This window comes from Pectinophora gossypiella, chromosome 7 (assembly GCF_024362695.1).
Source record: "Pectinophora gossypiella chromosome 7, ilPecGoss1.1, whole genome shotgun sequence".
Taxonomy (NCBI): Eukaryota; Metazoa; Arthropoda; class Insecta; order Lepidoptera; family Gelechiidae; genus Pectinophora; species Pectinophora gossypiella.
In genome coordinates this window covers 7,522,087-7,543,602 of record NC_065410.1, presented here as the reverse complement: position 1 = coordinate 7,543,602, position 21,516 = coordinate 7,522,087, and the positions used below count along the sequence as shown (strand labels likewise).

General features: G+C 36.4%; 2 protein-coding genes across 4 annotated transcripts in view; one reads left to right on the top strand and one right to left on the bottom strand.

The window, feature by feature from the left end:
- LOC126368072 (uncharacterized) overlaps positions 1-21,516 on the bottom strand; it is a 158,850-nt gene that overhangs the window by 90,076 nt on the left and 47,258 nt on the right. Inside the window, exon 1 of one of the 2 annotated variants that reach the window (XM_050011953.1) lies at positions 3,680-3,801. The exons of the other annotated variant lie outside the window; for it this stretch is intronic. The gene's annotated coding sequence lies outside the window, so the exon portion shown is untranslated. Of the gene's footprint in view, positions 1-3,679; positions 3,802-21,516 lie in introns of those variants that run through there. 2 annotated transcript variants of the gene reach the window in all.
- Positions 11,894-18,289, top strand: LOC126368017 (zinc finger protein 62 homolog). 2 transcript variants are annotated; one of them, XM_050011864.1, is made up of 8 exons: positions 11,894-12,114; positions 12,691-12,825; positions 13,347-13,827; positions 14,084-14,200; positions 15,048-15,180; positions 15,440-15,667; positions 15,830-15,938; positions 17,511-18,289. In XM_050011864.1, the coding sequence occupies exons 1-8, from the start codon at positions 11,998-12,000 to the stop codon at positions 18,030-18,032; spliced, it is 1,842 nt and encodes a 613-aa protein (XP_049867821.1). In that variant the 5' UTR covers positions 11,894-11,997; the 3' UTR covers positions 18,033-18,289. The 2 variants fall into 2 exon arrangements, with proteins under 2 accessions (XP_049867821.1, XP_049867822.1); XM_050011865.1 differs by lacking the exon at positions 17,511-18,289 and adding an exon at positions 16,154-16,898.

Genomic DNA, 21,516 nt, shown 5'->3' with positions numbered 1-21,516 from the left:
GGAAGACTAGAATGAGAGAGTTCAGGTATTATAATATAACAAGAGATGCACAGAAAATTATAGAGCTTTTAACACCGCAATTTATTTTTCATTTTCTCAAAGTATATCTATTAAGTATAGGATTGTATTCTTAGATATGGATAGGGAACAATGGAGTGTTAATATGGTGATTTATATATGTACATTATAATACATTGGTGTAAAAATGCTAAGGTCGGTAAGTACCATAGTTTGTTTCTTTACCTATTTGATAATGCATTATTTATATTCTGTGACAATGTCCAAAGTATCGACTAATAATTTGGTTGCATTTTTTTATAATTTATAATTATAGTATCAAATATATTTTATGAGCTTTTATAATATCATTTATTAGGAGTATTGTCTCTCACACAAAAGCCGGTTCAAACCAGTTAAATAAAGTTGCTTTTTGTTGCATGAATTTATCACATTTGTTACCTATTGTGCAGTATGAAATGGAGCCAACGGGCAGATCTATATAGTTATGTTTAGGTTTAGTATAGTTTTTCAAAAATAAATTAGTAAATATTTATTGGCTCTACTCAAGATGTTTCTGATTTTTAATGATATAAAAAACTACCCCTACAAAAGAAAAAGATCTTCAAAATCGGTCTGTCCCTATTAGTTAGGAAGATCTGGTTTTATTGACTCCACTAAATATTTCGTTTAAACTTTGCTTGTCTGTCAAATGCTTATCACACGTACGCTTGTTTATTATTTATTGGTAAGGCAAGTGTGGCTACAATTTGTCTTCCTTATAGAAAAGCAATGATAGCTTACTAAACTTTCACAAAACAACGAGGTCCTTGAAACTTCTTTTTGCGGTGTTATGTTGTCGTACGCAGAAAGTAAACTGTTTACGCGTTTACAGAAGACATTGAAACTCAATGCAATAAGTCTCCGAGTTCGAAAAACGGTAAATACCCATCTACTACATGCTCTATACGATATATATATCGTATCTATAGTCTCTTCAAGAGGAAAACTAAAATGGAAAACTAACTGAATCTTTTTGCCATCACAAGCCTATTCTGGGGCCATCATGTGACATGTTATATCGCCGAGCTGCGCACTAAATGTAGGTCGTTTCTTACTTGTTGCTCATGCAGTGAATAAAGTGGGAATTGTATCAACTTGTAGTTTTTGTCTTTTCCTCACTTCACTTCATCATGGGCGATGTGAAAAGTTTCTTAGAGGGTTTTCAAAGTAACATTTATCATCCGACTGATTTCAGTAAGTGTCTTCGGAGTTTTTTGATGGTCTGTGTAAACAAATTTATTTCTGTTATAAGTGATTTGTTTGTATGTATGCAATAAACATAAGTCGCTAGAAACATTGTTATGGCGTGTTTTGTAATTGTAAGTGCACTTATATCACTTTACTCATACCGTAATCGAAATTTATATCTGGAAACTGGTCTATTCGATAAATTATCCACTTTTGTCATTTGGAGTGAAATGAATTTAGCTTTTTTTTTAATAATCACTATGGGTTTTACTATTTTGTGGACTGAAATTTCAAGCCTATTCTAGTGACAGTCACAGTGTCTGTTTCACGTGTCTTGTTAGTGACATAGTAACGAATACTGAAGGAGATAATTCAGCTTTTTATTCTGTGTTAATATCAAGTGGAATTTTGGATTGCATAAGTATAGAATTGAATATAATTAAAAAGAAAACAAAAAAATCACGAATTTTGCAATAGAAAATTTCACTTGATATCAGCTAATAATCATGAGCTGAATCATGAATCATGAAACAGTGTCACTAATACATTTTACATATAACGAGAGGGATATATTATCTAACTTTTACAAAGTTGTTTAAATAAGCTAAGCCGTATTAGTTCAAATATAAGAGATTTGCCCGAGAAACAAAAAACAAATGGAGGTCCATTTTTAACCAACTTCAAAAAAGGAGGAGGTTCTCAATACGTCTGTATGTATAATATAATATTTTTTTTTATGTATGTTCACCGATATTTCCGTCAATTATAGTTCGATTCCCTTTCTTTATCTAAGATAATTAAAAAGCTTCTAAACTACAATACAATACAAATACACTACCTACGTTGTTCATCCTTCCGACTAGGTAGGTACCGAAAGCACATTAGTATTGGTTGCCTATAGACACCTACGTAAAGTTACACAGTGATATTAAATACTTGATTACGTGCAGTTCGAAGGAAATAGCTGTCATCTAATCGAGCTGTTTTTAAAACGTGGTAGGTAGGTATAAGGCATTAAATAATTTTATTGTGACATTTGGAGCAAAACTGGTTCGGGTCAGTTAATTCTAGTCAAAATCGGATATGAGCAGTTATGATTGAGGACTGCTTCCGATGTCTGTCATTGAGTCTGACGTGAAACGGAAGGGACCGTGGCTAATAGCTTCATACATTTTATACCTATAAGTATAATTATAAGAAAGATAAGTGTGTCATGATCGAAGCAAATGGAATTCTATAGTCTCTGCTTACCCCGGTTGGAAATAGGCGTGAGTTTATGTATGTATGTATATTGTATAACCGGAAAATGATTCAAACACTGTATTCAATGTCTTGCTTTGAAAATTCTAAGGGATGAGTTGGTTACTACTGCAAATAGTGAGGCCCTTTTATCTCAGGACGTCCACCACCACCTTAAATGATCATTTCGACAAACATTTGTCTTGCTTTTTTGTAATTGTTTTAGTGGATATTTGATATGATGTTGTTGTCTTTTTTTTGTGTGTGTGGCGCCCTTTTTTAATAAACTATTTCTATTGTATTCTATTCAAATATTTCCACTAAACCGCAGTGGAACAGCGAGATGCTTCTCTTTTTAGTTGATTGAGGGGACGCCTGGCTGTGCCCAGGAAACTAAAGCCTAATCCCATTGCTGGGTACAGCTCACCCTCAATCGACCAAAGACGGGACGAAGCATACTTTACCACCTCCTCTACTACGGGTTGGTAGCCAATCTAAGTATTCGCTCGACTTAATTTACAGTCGCTAAGCCAAGAGGCCATTAAAACACTAACTTCTATGAAATGGAAAACTTTAACTGAAAAACTAATTCTTTCAATATAAGTAACACCATTATGTTACATTAACTAACTTGGCCATAAGTAGACTTATAAGGAAATGATATTGGAAACTTTCTAGAGCTTTCTTTAAAAGCTTTCAGTAAAAGCTTGGAATTGTTTTCATATCCTGGTAGGTAGATAGTAAGTATCAATATTTGCGGCTTGAACTTTCTATTAGAGGCCAATAGAAGTATAAGATAATAGGTTTCTATCCCGGAAAAAGGAATGTGATTGTATTTTTTTTTATTTGTTACATTGATTGTCTTTTAATACTGTACGAGTACCCACCTCGCTTAATAAACAGCGAATCTTCGTAGAGTTTATTCGACAGATTAAAAACAGTTTATAGAATTTCTTATATTTTCTATTTAAATTTTCGTCCAGGACACCACACCGAAAAGAAAAGTTTGAAAACAATAATACACATTCATAATGTAAACACGTAAACATTACCGTAAAAAAAATCGAAGCCATAAAGCGTTGGAACCGCGAAAGTCATAAAAGTTAAAACGTGCCATTTAATAAAGGAAAAGTCCAACTGAAGTAGGAATTATTGCACTGAATCAACATTTAGTGGGAGTTACAATAACGACCTGTTGAAATCGGACGTCGGTGTTGTGTCTCGTTCTGTTGTCGAGGTAAGGGGTATCCTGTGTCTCGTTTTAGCACAGCGGCGGTGATCGAGGGTATCGTGCAAGGCGTCCGCGCGTGCCGGCACTTCGGAACCCACTGGCTCACCCTCGCGATCTATAAGCGCAGACCCACCGCCCACAATGTACGAAGCCTGAATAAAGTAGGGCGGTAAATAGCAACGAACACCTGCCACCTGCCTAGAGCTACGTCTCAAGCGCCCACACAATGCTTTCCCATCTTTATCTCCTATATCGAGCCTCGAATGTCAAACATCCAAACTTTCTTCAGATACATCTGACGATCTCAGTTCCGTCGCAATGACGGGACGCCTTTATAATTGAGGGCTGCCCGGGTTCACGCTTACCCTGCCGGGAATGTGTCGTTTAACCACATGTTGCTTTATAGCAAAAGGTAGATTTGCGACGGTTCGTTGGGTTTTTGAAGGGTTTACGCTAGGGATCGCACTTTTTCTTGTTATTCACGCGTAGGGATTACGTCTACGCTATTGCGTAATATCATAATAGTTTCAAAGTCTTTCGATAAGAATCTAAATGAAGCGTAGTAAGCTAAATCAGCCCACTTGTTACAGTTGAATGGTAGTCTAGGTTAGATTTTGCAACGCACAAAATAAATTGGCCGTTTAGGGCAATTTTGTAAATGACTGAACCACGTGTTGCGTTCGTCGCAAACCATTGTGACTTGGCCGACGAATACTGAGCCGAATATAATAGTAGTGAAATGCTCTTGACTATTGTTAATACATAATAAGTGCTCTCGACACTGAAGTAGGCATCTCGTTATTAGCTATGATTGGTTGTATTGGGTATCTACGGAAAATGATTACGAAATCAGATATTTGCCATGGGCAATTCCGAAACAGAGGTATAGATAAACAATGATAATGCTGGATGTTGCTGGAGGTTTTATTTCGGCAGTCTATCAAATCATGTACGTAACCTGCCAAGCGCAATGATATGTTTTAGGTATTTGGGCTAGGATGTACCGTATCTAAGGGATTTCAGAGCATGCAGACTCTAGGCTTAACCACTGCGGGTTATTAGTCTTCTTATCGTATGGGTTGTGAGATGGAATACCAGCCTCATCAACCCTGGTGTCAGGGTTATTATTGAACCTCTAAAGACCACTGACATGGCTCATGTAATGATTACTCACTTACATCAGTAAGCATTAACCGAGACCAACGTTTTAACGTGCCTTCCGATGCAGGGATCATCTTACTTTCGGACAATCAGGTGATCAGCCTGTAATGTCCTAACCAAACTAGGGATCACTAAGTGATTTTTGTGATATGTCCCCACCGGGATTAAGACCCGGGTCCAGTGATTGAGCGTTGGGCTCATGACCCGAAGGCGAATTATTAGTAATAAAAAGTTAACCGAGACTAATCTCCAACAGCAGGTTTAATCACGATAGAAAAAAATGTTTGCGCAAGACCTCATCGAAACCTTATCGCGAATCGAACTTGTAAACTTAGTAGTTAGGGTCTATTAGGTGTCACAACGAGCCAATTATTTCACTGATATAACCAATAACAGATGTCGTACCTATACCTATATAAAAGCGATTCGAACCTGGTACCTCCGGATCGTATGTCAGATCAAATACTGAACCATAGAGGCCGATCAAAGATAATAAAAGAAAATGTGCTGTGACATATAACCAGCCCAAAGAGGGACTTTCCAGACTCTCTCTCTTTATTTAAGAGCTGCGCTCTTGTCGGGTCGGTGGTGTAATCGCCATTCCTCTCTTCATCCCGTCAAATCCTTCACCTCCTGATACGACACGACCTGCACCTTTTCTTTTATTTGTTTCATAAATGTTCTCCTAGGTCTACCCCTTCCTCTCTTCCCTTCTATGACGGTGATTTTTCCAGGCTACGTTATCCAAATAATAATAGATGGCGCTGTACAAAGTTGCCTTTACCTAACCTTCTAATTGTATGGATAACAGACATATTTTAAGCATCTTTTATCTTTGTTTTTGGGTATAAATGATGTCCGTTGTGATTACACCAAGGCACAACACATTTTCCAGCACCCATTATCATTCTGATCAAAATAAAGAGAAGCAATATAGGTAGCAACAAAATTCTATACCATACTAATTTGATCCAAATATCAAGCAACAATTATTTTGATATAATATGCTTCTGCCATTGCATTATATTTTTGAATAACTATGTACCCGAGCAATGCACATGTTAAAAACTTAGAAATTACTTGATAAGAATAAAAAGTACACCAACAGTTTGTATAATAAAACATTAAATTAAATAAAAGTTACATAAGGAATTAGACTTGGAGAAACTAGACATAGATTCACAATAAATAACCGAATCAAGAAAACATAAATTCATAATAAAACACAATTTCTGTGATATTTACTGCACTTGTCAAAAAGTCCGCCCCGGACTAATACGGGCGCAAAGGTGGCCATTACACTAGCCGCATTTCCTCGCTTCACAGAAATGGACAAACTTTGCGCCAAGACCAATCCGGCACGGGGGTCATCTCCACTCTGTCTTAACCGACGTCCGATTTCCGCTATAAAGAACATTGGCGAGAAAATATTTAAAAAAACGTTAAATTTAATTTCACAAAGGTTAAATTTCATTTCGTTTCGTTTCATTTCATTTCATTAGCGTGTAGAAATGCGACATTTACTCTTCATGAAATAATTTTGGCCAATTTTTCAATATATTGTAATAAATAGTAAAACCCGGGTATGAAACTTATATTTAATTAGAACCACGATTGATTAAAATTTTTCACTCATTTTAGATATTTTTGATGAATAGATGATGTAATTTGGACTTAAATAAAAACTTGTATGGGCGCTCGCCATTGTTCTTTCTTAGGATCGCTACCCCAACAACCCGTCGTCTCAACAGCAATGAGCACGTAGGTAATTTTCACGTTCAATCTGTACAACGCCGCCATCTATATTGTTTTCTTGAAACGTAGCCTGGAAACTCCCTCTTAGAGAAAAGATGAAAAAAACTTTAGTGACCCTTATTAAACCAAGGTTTACTGTGATGTCTATTTCGCACTTGGCTGTAGAGTAGATATACTTACTATCCTTCTGAAGGACATAATATAGGTACGATCTTGATGACCCAATTACTCTAGCCATAGAGGACACCTCTATAACCTCGATACTGACCTCGCCGGCGTGTTCGACGATTTCCCTCATTCAGTGCTTATCGCTATCGGCCCAATAGGATGTATCAATTCTGCCAAATAGAATCTTCTCGGATGAAGCCCTGAGTAAAGGTTCGCGCCCAATTGGACACCCTCAAATCTGTTGTCGTGTAAAAGTTTTGCACCGGGTGAGGTTTATTTAAATGGAAAAATCTACAATTAGTCACGTAAAAAACCAGGTACCTATCTTTTTGTCGTAAATTCTGCTGTCAAATTAATCAAGCTACTACGAAAAGTTGTAGGTAGAGTCCTAAAGCTTACATTATATTATAGACTAGCTTTTGCCCGCGACTTCGTCCGCGTGGCGTGTTATATAAGAGAGAGATCTTTGTGTGTGTGGGAGTGCATATCAAATTTCAAGCATCTAACTTATGCAGTTTAGATTTTTTCATACAATTTTTTTCCCAATAACTCCCATTTTTCAAAATACAGCCAAAAATAAACTTTATATTTACTAAGGTATGCATGCATGCTAGATTGAATCAATTGATTGAATTGATTTTTTTTAATTGATTGTTCATTGAGTTTTAATTTTAATACACACTTCCTCTCTTCCCTTCAACGTTGCTGTGCCCTACAGGGTCCATGTTTTAGTTCCTATGCCTATGTAACACCCCATTGTACTACATGGAATGCAATAAATAATTTAATTGAATTGAATTGAAAACATCTATCTTACGCGGTTTCGATTTTTTCATACAAATGTTTTTTTCCCGCTAACTCCCGTTTCCGTGGGAATTTTGCAATATCCTGTTGCAACTACGGTTTAAGTTATCTAAGGTACCTGCATGCCAAATTTCAAGCGTCTAACTTAAGCGGTTTAGATTTTTCATACAAAAGGATTTTCCCGCTAATTTCCGTTCCCGTGGGAATTCCGGGAATTCCTTTCTTAGTGCACCTCTACGGTACCTAAGCTATGTCCCTTCCAAATTTCAAATGCCTACATTTAGCCGTTCAGGCTATGCGTTGATATGTCAGTCACTGAGTCAGTCAGTTTCTCCTTTTATTTAGATTTGATTTTTTCATACAAATGTTTTTTCCCGCTAACTACCGTTCCCGTGGGAATTTTGTAATATCCTGTTGCAACTAAGCTTTAAGTTTACTAAAGTACCTGCATGCCAAATTTCAAACGTCTAACTTGAGTGGTTTAGATTTTTCATACAAAAGGATTTTCCCGCTAATTCCCGTTCCCGTGGGAATTTCGGGAATTCCTTTCTTAGTACACCTCTACGGTGTCTAAGGTACCTGCGTGCCAAATTTTAAACATCTTACTTGAATGGTTTAGATTTTTCATACAAAAGGATTTTCCCGTTAATTCCCGTTCTCGTGAGAATTTCGGGAATTCCTTTCTTAGTGCACCTCCACGGTACCTAAGGTACCTGCATGACAAATTTCAAACGTCTAACTTGAGTGGTTTAGATTTTTCATACAAAAGGATTTTCCCGCTAATTCCCGTTCTCGTGAGAATTTCGGGAATTCCTTTCTTAGTGCACCTCCACGGTACCTAAGGTATCTGCATGCTAAATTTCAAATGTCTAACTTGAGTGGTTTAGATTTTTCATACAAAAGGTATTTCCCGCTAATTCCCGTTCCCGTGAGAATTTTGGGAATTCCTTTCTTAGTGCACCTCTACGTTACCTATGGTACCTGCATGCAAAATTTCAAACGTCTAACTTGAGTGGTTTAGATTTTTCATACAAAAGGATTTTCCCGCTAATTCCCGTTCCCGTGGGAATTTCGGGAATTCCTTTCTTAGTACACCTCTACGGTATCTAAGGTACCTGCATGACAAATTTCAAACATCTAACTTGAATGGTTTAGATTTTTCATACAAAAATATTTTTCCGCTAATTCCCGTTCCCGTGGGAATTTCGGGAATTCCTTTAGTGCACCTCTACGTTATCTAAGGTACCTGCATGCCAAATTTCAAACATCTAACTTGAATGGTTTAGATTTTTCATACAAAAATATTTTTCCGCTAATTCCCGTTCCCGTGGGAATTTCGGGAATTCCTTTCTTAGTGCACCTCTACGTTATCTAAGGTACCTGCATGCCAAATTTCAAAAGTCTAACTTGAGTGGTTTAGATTTTTCATACAAAAGGATTTTCCCGCTAATTCCCGTTCCCGTAGGAATTTCGGGAATTCCTTTCTTAGTGCACCTCTACGTTATCTAAGGTACCTGCATGCCAAATTTCAAAAGTCTAACTTGAGTGGTTTAGATTTTTCATACAAAAGGATTTCCCTTCACTACTCTGCTCCTATTGATTGTAGCGTGATGAAAAGTATACTATGACCTGTCCAGGAGTGTGAAGAATAATTGTACCAAGTTTCATTAAAATCCGTCCAGTAGTTTTTGTTTCTATAAGGAACATACAGACAGACAGACAGACAGACAGACAGACAGACAGACAGACAGACAAAAATTTTACTGATTGCATTTTTGGCATCAGTATCGATCACTTATCACCCCCTGATAGTTATTTTGAAAAAATATTTAATGTACAGAATTGACCTCTCTACAGATTTATTATAAGTATAGATTACAGAAGGACCGAGTTCGTCTTCGTCTTCGTGTCCTCACCTCATCAATGACAGACAGGGGACTCATTACGCGATCCATTTTGAGCTTCTGACATTTTTATTGCTTTTAGCAACATTTAGTTACCTACCTAAATACCAAAGTACTGTTTACCTACTACTTACGTTCGTACTAAGTTAGGTAACCTGCGTCATCATAAATTGATTTGCATAACAGGTAGATAAGTTAATTATAAAAAATAAAACTGAACATTATTAATGAGAGACTTTCCAGGCCACGTCCCCCAAAAAAAATCTCAAATCATGTTTCATCTCGCCATTCAGATTTTACGTCTTAATTACGTACCTATTTCCTTATTACTCGGGGTACATAATTATTCAAAAACATAATCTAATGGCAGAGGCATATAGGTATACTTAAATATAATTATGTTGCTACCTATTGCTTCATTTTGTTTCGATCAGAATAATAAATAATGGGTGGAAGATGCGTGGTACCTGGGTGTAATAACAAGGGTCGTCATTTATAACCAAAAACAAAGATAAAAGATGCATTATGTCTGTTATCCATGAAATTACGAGGTTAAACGAAGGCAACTCTGTACGGTAACGAGCATTAATATGTATACACTTTAGTACCATGTCACATTAACTTTTTTAACAAATTATACAGTAAGTCTCATTAAATGTCAAATATGATAGTGCGACAGGGTTCTAAAGTGAGTACATGATATTGCTCATGCCTGTACAGTGCCTTTTTTTTTGAGGAACGTAGCCTGGTAAATCTAATGTAGGTAACTATCATAACATTTTTATATTAAATTATTATTATAACAAAATCTTAAATTAATAATGTTATTTTTCTGATGGGAAATAGGCGTCAGTATATGTACCTACCTATGCGTAGCTATCTACCCATGGAACAAAATTAGAATCCAACGGAAGTTAGGTATAGTTCAGTTACCTGGGTACCTACTTCAGTACCTACTTTTCTTACCTATATAAGTTACCTTGTGTTTTTCTTTACTCAAACCTGAGCCCTCTTTCCTTCCCTATCACAGATCATAGAATACCTATTAACATTCCTTACCCAACTGCAAAAACTTTATGGTACTTACTTAAAATATTCTCTAAAATAAAAAGAGTAGTTGATGCCATCTGCGGCAAATCTACAATAAGTCACGTCAAAAAAGAAAAAAGTTTGACGAAACAAGCTATAATCGTATTATTTGCAGCTATCGTCCATGCTGCGACACCTTTGGGCCGGTTTTCCAATGACGCGGAAATGGACGGAGAAGAGCGGAGATGTGCGGATTTGACCAATCACAGCGTTCGAGAGAGCGAAAAACGAAGACGCTCTGACACTCTCTCCCTCACTGTGATTGGTCGATTCCTGCACATCTCCGCGTATCTCCGCACAGCTCCGCGTCATGGAATGGAAACGCAGCCTTACCGTGACAAGTAAAAAGAAAAGAATGGGCTAATTATACATAATATATTATGTTAAAAACAGACTTACTTAGGCACTACCTATGCGTACGAAGGTAGAACAACGACTGGACTAATTTCGGTACGGTGCGCCATTCACGCAAACTTGTCCGGTAGTCCAGTAACCAACTGATAACGCACCGGGTTCGATGCGCAAGGCGACCGCACCGTGCGCTGCACTGGGTAATAGGTACCTAATAATAATAATGTGCGGCGCACTGCCCTCGCCACGATCAAATTGGTGCAATAACGAATCGGGTTCGTGGAGGGAATCGCACCGATTCGATCGTCTGTTACTGTTATCACTATAAAAGGCAACTTGCCTTATTAGTTGGTAGAATTTGCTAAGCTAAACCTACCTATAGAGGTAACTTACAACTCCTTTGGTTATGGGTTTTATTTTCGTTACCTACTTAGGTACCTACCTGTTGTAGATTTCTTCTCCATTGGCATTCAGTACATGGCCGGTCAAGGAACGCTGATGGGTACCTAGCCATCTTAGCCTAGCTTGAAAAAAGGGGCCCAGATAAGTAGATACTTATCTGGGCCCTTTTTTACTTTTTTTGTATTCAGTCATCACGTCATAGGTACCTTACTTACCTATTCTCAATATTCATCAGCCCATTCCAGAGCAGCTGTTGAAGAATAATTTTACAAACGAAACGTGTAGCACGAGTGTAGGACCTACCTACTTCTCTATCTACATACTTTCTCCACATCGTATTCTTTTGGGTGGACAAGCCGTGGTAATGTGCGCGTCGATACTAGAAAGTTGAAATACACGTCTACTGAAATAAATATACAGTAAAAAAGAGATAACAATATACTTTTCCCCTTTGCGTTATTTGAATTTTGGGTACGTTTCTAATAATGCGACGTTCGCCCATACCGTGCAAAAAAAGCGAATTTTGACAGATCGGCTTGGTTGTAGTTGATTGCTATGGCGAAATTGTGTTATTTTGAAGAAGATGTGTAAAGTAATGTAATTTTATTAGTTTATTCAAGTGTTAACTTAATATAAACGTCTAAAATGAGTCGTAAATCACGCTCATGTCGTATTTGCCTCGTTGCGAAACCTGAAAGTCGTGTATCGTTTAATATTGATAGTGAGTGGTTTCGTCTGTTTGAATATTGCTTTGGTGTATCAGTAAGTATTTATATTTTACGTATGTTTGTATCCAATCAAATGCTATTTACAACTTAAGAGCATCCTGTTGTCCAGGGAACATTTTTTTATAACCTTACTTGATCTTTAACAAAGTAGGTACTGATATTATAAATGAAATGCAACTATAATCATTAATTCAGTACCTTTAATAGCTTATAATATAATATGTAAAATTTTACTTCTTAACTCTTAATAAGAGTGCCAAAGCTGTGTCATAATCACGACCGTAACACAAAAATTTAATTATTTTCTAGTTAATGTCAAATCATGCCTTACCTTTTCAATTCAGCTTGCCATTCTAATGAAAAGATTCTAAGAAACCAATCATAGGATAATCTCGAAGATGATGAAGATTTCACTAGATGATACTGGCAATATTTTATCATAGAACCTTTGTGTCTCTCGGACAAACTTGATTTACTTTACCAACATGGATTACTTTATCATTGGGAGAACTACTGCAGTTCTCTGACATCCATATGTATTATTTATTTATCCAATAATAACTGCAAAAATATATTATTTTATGTGAATTTATTATTATTCTTTCCATAGGCAAGTATAAAGAAAGGACCTAAAATACTGTGTGGTCAGTGTTCCAAGAAATTGAAGGACTATTCAGATTTTAAAACAATTGCTCTGAAATCGGACGTGCTTTGGAATAATATTGTATCCAATAATGTTAAAGTGGTAAGTTAATTCTTATTTTCCTTTGATTATTCATATAAACTAGATAATGGCTCAAACTTCAACAATTAAAAAATATGACACTTTTCATAAAATATTAGTGTCTAAAGTCTAGAGTGTCTAATTTACAAATTGCGGAATATTCCTGGGAATGATAAATATTACAAGACTACTCATAGGATATATTTATAGTATAATGTAACAAATGTATTTTTTTAATTTTCTCCAATAAGAGAAAATTTTGTTGACAAAGTCTGACTAAGACAAGATATGAAACAAAATTATTTTTTAAATCTTATTTAATTTTATTGTGAGTTTTTCAATGCACATATAAGTGCTAGAAATATAAAAAAGTAAAATATGAACAAATATATAGATCCAAGTACTTCTTAACCAAAATTAATATCAAATAAAATATTATTTATTGTCTGATTTTTGTTATTTTTTGTTTTCTTCAACTAAGTATAATATTTATGTGATATTACCAATTTAACACCGAATGTCTGAAATATTTTGTCTTGTAGAAAAAAGACCGCATAGAAAACATAGAAACTATTGAGATAAAAAGTGAAGGGTCATCAAATCATGCCGAAGATACGGAGTATTTAGAATGGAATACCCTTACAAGCATAGATGCAGAATTCAAAGAACAAGACAATGAGGAAAAAGAAGTCCCAGTAGAAAATGTTAAAGTAGAATTATTAAAAAGTGAAGGATCAGCGAATCATGCCGTAAATACGGATTATATTAAATGGAATACACTTACAGGCACAGATACTGAATCAAAACAGCAAAACAATGCGAAAAAACAAGAAAAGGAAGAAAAAGTTACAGTAGAAGGAGTATCGCATCCCACAAAGAAATCTTGTAAAAAGGAAAGAAAAGATGGTTTACCAGAAAGTCTCACTCAAAATCAGTTAATAAAGAAATATTTTGAAATTGATAATTCGATAAAGGGTCCTTGGAAAACGAAATATATCTGTCTGAAATGTGGAGAAGAGTACAGTAAGGATATTGTTATTACATTAATTATATTTCTACTGCAGAGCTTAAGAAAGGAACTGTTTTCCAAAAAAATATTAAATATTTGCAATGATGATTTTAGACCCGCTATGTTTAATTTAGTTTAAATCATTAATGTTTAAATCGTCAAGACTCTTAACTTTTTGATTATGTTTGTGAGCGTAAATTTTAGTTCTATAAACTGGTTTTCCTACTAATATTTTTTTTCATTTAATTTGAATTTTTTTTTTTTTTTTAGAGCGTAAGGATGCTTTACCAACACATGTACAAAAATGCTACAAAGCGGATGTGCAAATCCGTAAGGATAGCTCAGAGTCAGACAAAGTGCGTCTTGTACCGAATACGTTTTATTGCGGTAAGTTTAAGAAAATATTTAAAAATAAATTCCTTAGGTTCAGTTACTAAACTTGATTAAGAGGGAGTAATTTTGATTATATTTTATATTATTTATTTAGTCTAAATAAAAGTCGATGGTAGCCCAGATGGTAGAACGCTTGCCTCTCCATTTGAGGTCGCTGGTTCGAATCCCGTACAGGTCTAAACCAATTATTTTCGAATTTGTTTTTTAATTCATGTTTTGAAAACATCGTGAGGAAACCCACATTCCCGAGAAATGCATTTTCGGAGGTATGTGACCAAACCTGTATTGGGCTGGTTTTCCCGTCGTGGGTTGGAAAGACAGACAGGCAGTCGCTGCTGTAAAAACTGGACTTGTCAAATCTGCAGGTTAGGTAAGCGGACCCTGTGAAAGACGGGATAATGCTAGGAGGATGATGTTTTAGTCTAGATACACTATTATTTATTACACTTACTATCATCAGTAGATGAGGAGACCACTGTCTTACACCCACTTTTGGAGGCCATTATAAATTTTAGCGTATATTCATCATCATCATCAGCCCATTAACGTCCCCACTGCTGGGGCACGGGCCTTCCCTATAGATTGATAGGGAGATCGGGCCTTAAACCATCACGTGGGCCCAGTGCGGATTGATGGTTATTAACGACTGCTAATGCAGCCGGGACCAACGGCTCTACGTGCCTTCCGAAGCACGGCGTATATTATTTCACATTAATACCTAAACTATTTGTAACAGGTCGATACTTTATTATTTTGTATTGTAGTGACTATATCATAATCATAGTATTGATTGAACGTAAGTTTATTACAATAATTCTCGACATTACATTTTTTATTTAAGGGTTATGCGACTTTACATCTTTAGAGGAGCATGTAGTGACAGAACATTTGAATGGTCATTTTGCAATCCTGGATTTGGCCTGTAAATCGTGTGAATATGTAGGCAGAGATATCGCTGATATGGTTTACCATAGGTAAGTGAAATATAGGATGGTTTTTTATAAGAAGTCACTGTGGTCCTGTGACTGTGGTACACCGGCTTGTTTCTCAAACTTGGAGCGCCGCCGGTTCGAACCCCGGTTCCGGTATTTCAACCTTAAGACGTGGCTAAACACGGTTTCATTTTAACATAGATACCTACTAACCTATCTAATGCTAGTGTTACGAAGCCACTGACAATGCCGTAAGCGCCATCGACTCGTAAAAAAGATCTAATTAAATGTTTCCTTTCAGATACAAACACATGCCTCAAGATTTTAAATATAAGTACATTTGTCCGGCTTGCAATAAGCCTAGAATGAACGCTTTATCCCTGCAATACCACTACAGGTCTCTGCACTTAAAGAAAGACGGCGGTTGGTGTTCAGTATGTGGAAAGACTTTCAAGGACTATAGGTATTTCAGGAACCATGAACGGTTGCACAAAGTCGAAAAGTACATTTGCGACATATGTGGAATGAAGTGAGTATGTCATTTCTAAAGTTTTGAGGAAATTATTTTTTTCCCTCGTCCGTTTATTTTTCTCTGAAAGCAACAGCTTTCAAAATAGTCATGCAAGTCTTCGAGTTTTTCCAATGTAGATATTGTTATTGTAACTATTTTCAAAATTCCATTCTCTTTCAGGTTCTTATTCCGGAATTTAATAATAACGCATTTGAAAGAACATCTTAATATTAGAAACTACATCTGTGACACTTGTGGCAAGTCTTTTAAGAGGAATAATGCGTTAACGGTAAGATATTGCTTTTTCTTTTACACCAGTTCAAACGAACATTTTAATTACCTACTTGAGATTTTTATAAGAATATACTATACAGGCATAGTCTTTTTTTACTCGTAATTTCGAAATCAAATCCTTTAACGCTTCAAATTTAAAATAAAAAAAATGTCTCACATTTCTACTTGTTTCTTTCGCAATCTATTGGCACCAGTTATTTTTCCTTCTAGTACCACATTAGGGCTTTTCACGTAAAAAACAAGCCGGTGCCCTGCGACCATTGTGGCAAGAAGTTCAAAAACGAACATAGCGTAAAACTCCACATGAAGTTGGTCAGGAAAGGGAAGAACTTCGTATGCGACGTTTGCTCGAAAGGATATCCGACGCTAAACCTATTGCAAAAACACATGTTTTGGCACACCGGCGAAAAACCATTCAATTGTGAGATGTGTGGAGGGCGATACAAATCTAAAGGGAACCTAAAAATTCACATGAGAAGACATACGGGGTATTATCCCTACAAATGTGACTATTGCGAAAAGCAATTCGTGAGTTCGACGCAGTTAAAAGCACATTCGAGTGTTCATACAGGCATCCGACGAGTGAAATGTCTTGTTTGCGACAAAACGTTCAACGAGAAGAAGCGAATGTTAGAGCATTGCAGGTCAAAGCATGATTCTTCTATGATAAAGGATGAATACCTAGCTACCTCCTCAGTAATGGCATAAAATCTCGTTAGTACCCATCAAGGAAGCTCTTTATAAGACTTGATGAGAACATAATTAGCTCGTCTGGAGACTTTATGGATTGCTTCTGCAAATACCCAAGTATTCGTGTAGATTGTTGTAAATACTTGAAAGTAGGTAAAGGAATTGTGAAATGATGTTTTTTTTTTTATTTACAATGATATTATTTGTCAACGTATTATGTAGAAATAATAAATAGTAATTATTTATAAATAAACTTTTAATTAAACGGTATGTTTTATTGCACGGTGTCCTAATTTGCAAATGAAATAAAAGGCAGTAGTAAAAATATTTACCTATATATACAAAAGTTTTATAAAAATATATGTATAAAAAGGTGAATTTTCCGGAAACTTAAAAACAGGGATCTGGATTATTTACCGAAAGCAGGGTTCGAAAAGGTTAATGTATACAAGCGGTTAACGTTTCGCTACCGTTATCATGCCGGGATAAAATTATGGTACCTACCGATTTCCTGCTGGTCTGAAAAATAATTGATACATTTTATATATGTACCAGTATAATAACGATAGCGTAAACCCGAACCTTTATAAGCCCCGATACAAATCTAAGCCAAGTACGTAGTCTCGTTTTTCGTCAGTGTGTCAGAACAATGCTTTGTAATAAATTAAGCATATTATTGCAAAGCTACAGAATCGAATACAAAGTACCTAACAGAAACTATCGAGGGCTTAAAACCCTACCTCACTTCACTTGTTATAATTTAAGCCCGAGATATGTAGTATTCTTTACAATTAGGTACATAACTACTTTAGTTCGACATGTTAGTAATATGAATATGGGATAGCACAACCTAAACTTGTTTTCTTTTTAATTTTAGGGTCACATTAGAGCGTTTCACACCGTTAACAAGGCTGTGATCTGCGATCATTGCGGGAAAAAGTACAAGAACCGTTACAATTTGAGGCTTCACATGAAGATGGTGAACAAAGGGAAGAAATACATTTGCGATGTCTGTTCGAAGGGGTACGCGACGTTGAATTTGTTGGAAAAACACATGTTCTGGCACACTGGCGAAAAACCGTTTGAGTGCGAAACGTGCGGGCTGAAATACAAAGCCAAAAGTACTTTAAAAATTCATAAAAGGAAGCACGCTGGATACTTTCCCTACCAATGCACTTTATGCGAAAAGGCGTTCATAAGCTTGAATCAGCTGAAAGTCCACACGAGCGTTCACACTGGAATTCGTAGAGTGAAGTGTCTAGTTTGCGATAAAACGTTCCACGAAAAAAAGCGAATGTTGGATCATTGTCGGTCGAAGCACGAGTCTGTGATGATAAAAACAGAAGCACAAACCGTCGTCGCCGCACCGTCTAGCGTGCCGGTGGTCTTGGCATTGTAGTTTTATTGCATTTATTATTCAAATATTATATTAGTTGGTACCTACAATTTATAATTCGTTTTTATTTTAATTTGGGGAACAGACTTGTTTCTTTTTAAAGTTTCTTATTTAAAATCGGTGTCAAATTTTATAACTCATGCAAATCAAATAGATTCATTCACCTACCACCCTTGCAAAGTTATTCGTACGGGTTTTATTTACGGGACACTCTTTATAATTGTAAAATTTGATGTAATTAATAAATTACCATAACTGTACATGCTTTTATTATCACTTCTCTGCTAGACTGTCCCCTGTTAGGTAAAAAAAATGAATGCGTTTTGTTGCTTATCATGCCGGAGGGTTGTTAAAGTCGACCAAGGGATTGTGTCATTTTGTGCCCTCTCCAATATGATGGATTGATGCTTCAGTAATGGAAAAAGCCAGGCTTATCGAGGTATGGAGACACTCCACATCAGTCACTCAGAAGGTATGCCACAGGTATTGAGAAGCTACAAGGGGTTTGCCCTGCTACCAGAACTTTATTCCGACGGATTATGGTGATATTCACTTCTGTTCAAATCTACACTACCTTTTGTTATTTTAGCAAGGCAACGCTGTAGAATTTACTTCGCCGCAACTGTCACGGATACCTACCTAGATACCATTATAAGACGCATACCCATTCTAAATTAAAACTTACCCTAAAACTGACCACGCTAACTTTCAAACACTTATCCGAACAAAAACACGCAACAAGCAAGTTTGCCGCTGCTTGCAAATTCCAATGTCCTAATATTTTACATCAAGGACGCTCAAGCTTTGCATGCACTGTTATTAGTCCATTTTTTACGCATTTTGTCGGTCTTCACATTTATGCGAGGGGAAAAAGGCTAATCCATCACCGTCGGAGGCAGCGCGTCTTGTTAGCATAATGAATTAGTACGCCCTGACAGGTCGAACGAGGACCATCGAGGCTTCACAACTCTGTATAAAACGGTAAAAATAATCAAGTAAGTATTTTAACCTTAAGTACCTACTAGGGTGTCCCGGGATTTCTCGTTCACGATTTCCCGGCAAACCAGCAAATTCTGCTTCCTGGAAAAATCCTATTGAGTAGTCTCTAAATTTTACAATCCCTAAACTTTTTGTAAAAATAAAATATAAACAACTTACAAGTAAAACTACTTTTATTGATTTATGAACATGACGATCGTGATTTTCGTGACCTATGCACGCGGTAGTAGAAAGATATCTAGGCACATATTGGTACCTAATGATATGATTTATAATAACGATAAGGTATATACTTATTCTGTTACTCGTTAATTTTCCCTGGCGTTATAGAATAAGGAATAATACTATGAATAGAACGACAACTCTCCGATTCCCACCAGCGGCTGTGCTATGTTAAACCCTCGGTCTTACTTTAGTCTTCAATCGTATTGGTCTATCATCGTGTACGATGACGTCATGACCGTCAATCTGTAGTGTTTGTGTAAAACGAGGTTTATCCCGGGGTGTACTGGCGTGTAACTTAGTTCATATGACTGACGTAACTATGTATAAACTGTTGCTAATTACGTCTTTAGACGATACGTGCAACATTCCGCTGCGAAACTCGACCGTATCTACCAATACGACCATACTGTCGCACGAGCTACTTTATAATTAATTAGCAGCATAACTTATAAGGTCAATTGGAGCCAGTGCATGCTTGGTCGACGTATCGTGCAGTGTAAACTTTGTTCACAAAGTTCACAGCCAATTTACAGATTATTGACAACTCCTGCCTTGGTAAAACTTTGCAACTCTTCTCTCTAGCAACTCACAGTTACGTGCCGATACTTTGCAATAAGCTAGCCTTTTATAAAACGGTATAAAGATCTGAGAAAGTGAAGAATCGACTACACCGCTCGGAAAAGTTGGCGGAATTCGTAATCGTCTGGAAGAACTAGACAGGCTGAGTTTCCAGCTCATTTAAACTCCACGATCCACAAAGAAAAACATTCTGTTCTCTGAAACTTTATGTCCAGGAATTTGCTTTGTGAATACTTGTCTTCAAAGTGCACGATTTGGTTATATCGGCAGTTTATTAACGCATTAATTGTCGATCCTTTTTCCTGAAGGTTCTCCACGTGCCGCACTTTCTTATATGCCTCCAACGCACATGTGAGTTCAAGCAACTATGACCCAGTACCTCAAACGCATATCTACCTATATGCGTTCAAACTAATTTGACGTTGATTTGTTCTCAATTATTATAAGAAGAAAACGCCAATCCTGGGTTGAATTAAAGATGGGAATCAATTTTTCTTATACCTACATATTATTATTCTTTATTCATATTTCCGTAAAACCTAACTATAATCTAATTGGTTTCATGGAATGTAATCTGGAGGTTGTATCACTAGTTACTGGGACATAATCTAGTACCTACCTATTAAACAGAACGACCATTTCAGTACAATTAGAGATTATATTTCAATAAAGATAACATTTTACAATAACTTCAATGCTCGCTAAGAAATAGATCTGTCAAAAGCTAGTGTTGTGACGTGATGTAATCAACGAGATTAGGTCGATTGATTCTTTTCTATCTAACTCTAGCAGTATCTAGCTGTCTGAGTTTCATACGTTTCCATTTATAAAAAGTAAATATAAATATATACAGCTTTACATAAAGGATTATTACCATAGCGGGCGGTCATAAAACACAATAAGCTATCCATAGGATGTCTTCTTGGGCTAAGAATTCAATAGAATATCGAAGGGCAACCCCTTGCGGCGCACAAAGCCCTTACTTCCGGCCGTTCGTAAAGGCCAACCAGGCTGATATTAAATATACAATGTATTCAAGGGTTTTCCGCACAAATATCGTGCCGGGATTTCAGTAGCAACGTTACAGAAACGACGGGTCAGAAAGACAAACAATAACTCTTTAAGCTTGGTAATCCCGTAGTTAAAATGCTTGTAAAGTAGGTAAGTGTTTTGAGAATAAAATGGCACGGATTTTGCCTAGAAATAGGTACAAAAACGCCCGCATTTCACCACAATCTTCTGATTGTAATGGCCTAAAACACGTGTATTACCCACATCTCTTGTTCAGGACAAGCAAAATTTTTGTTGATACAAACTCAAGATTTTTAGAATAATTTTATTTCGTTTATGAACATTCAAAGTTAAAACCCGTTACAAATGAAAGCATTTACAAACATTATTCGACTGGGAATTTTTACGTTTAGTATCTTCCCGTGATCCGAATTTAAACGCAATGGGTGGGCACTATAATGTCGGAAAGTTTCGGAACGGATAGCTATTTTTCTACTAGGTATACTTGATATGTACATATAAACGCCATTCACTCAGTATAGGTAGGTAAGCGATACGGCCCATATGTCGTTTACGATAAAGCCGTTTAAAGTAATATGCCTTTTATAGGCCGTTTCTCTAAGATAATTTCTTGCGTTGTTTCAAGAGATCATAACATCAGAAAATAGAAAGA

Coding starts and splice junctions, on each gene's coding strand:
- LOC126368017 (XM_050011864.1), top strand. CDS start 11,998: ATGAGTCGTAAATCACGCTCATGTCGTATTTGCCTCGTTGCGAAACCT. Junction 15,181..15,439: donor GCTGATATGGTTTACCATAG/GTAAGTGAAATA, acceptor GTTTCCTTTCAG/ATACAAACACATGCCTCAAG. Junction 15,939..17,510: donor AGAGGAATAATGCGTTAACG/GTAAGATATTGC, acceptor TTTTAATTTTAG/GGTCACATTAGAGCGTTTCA.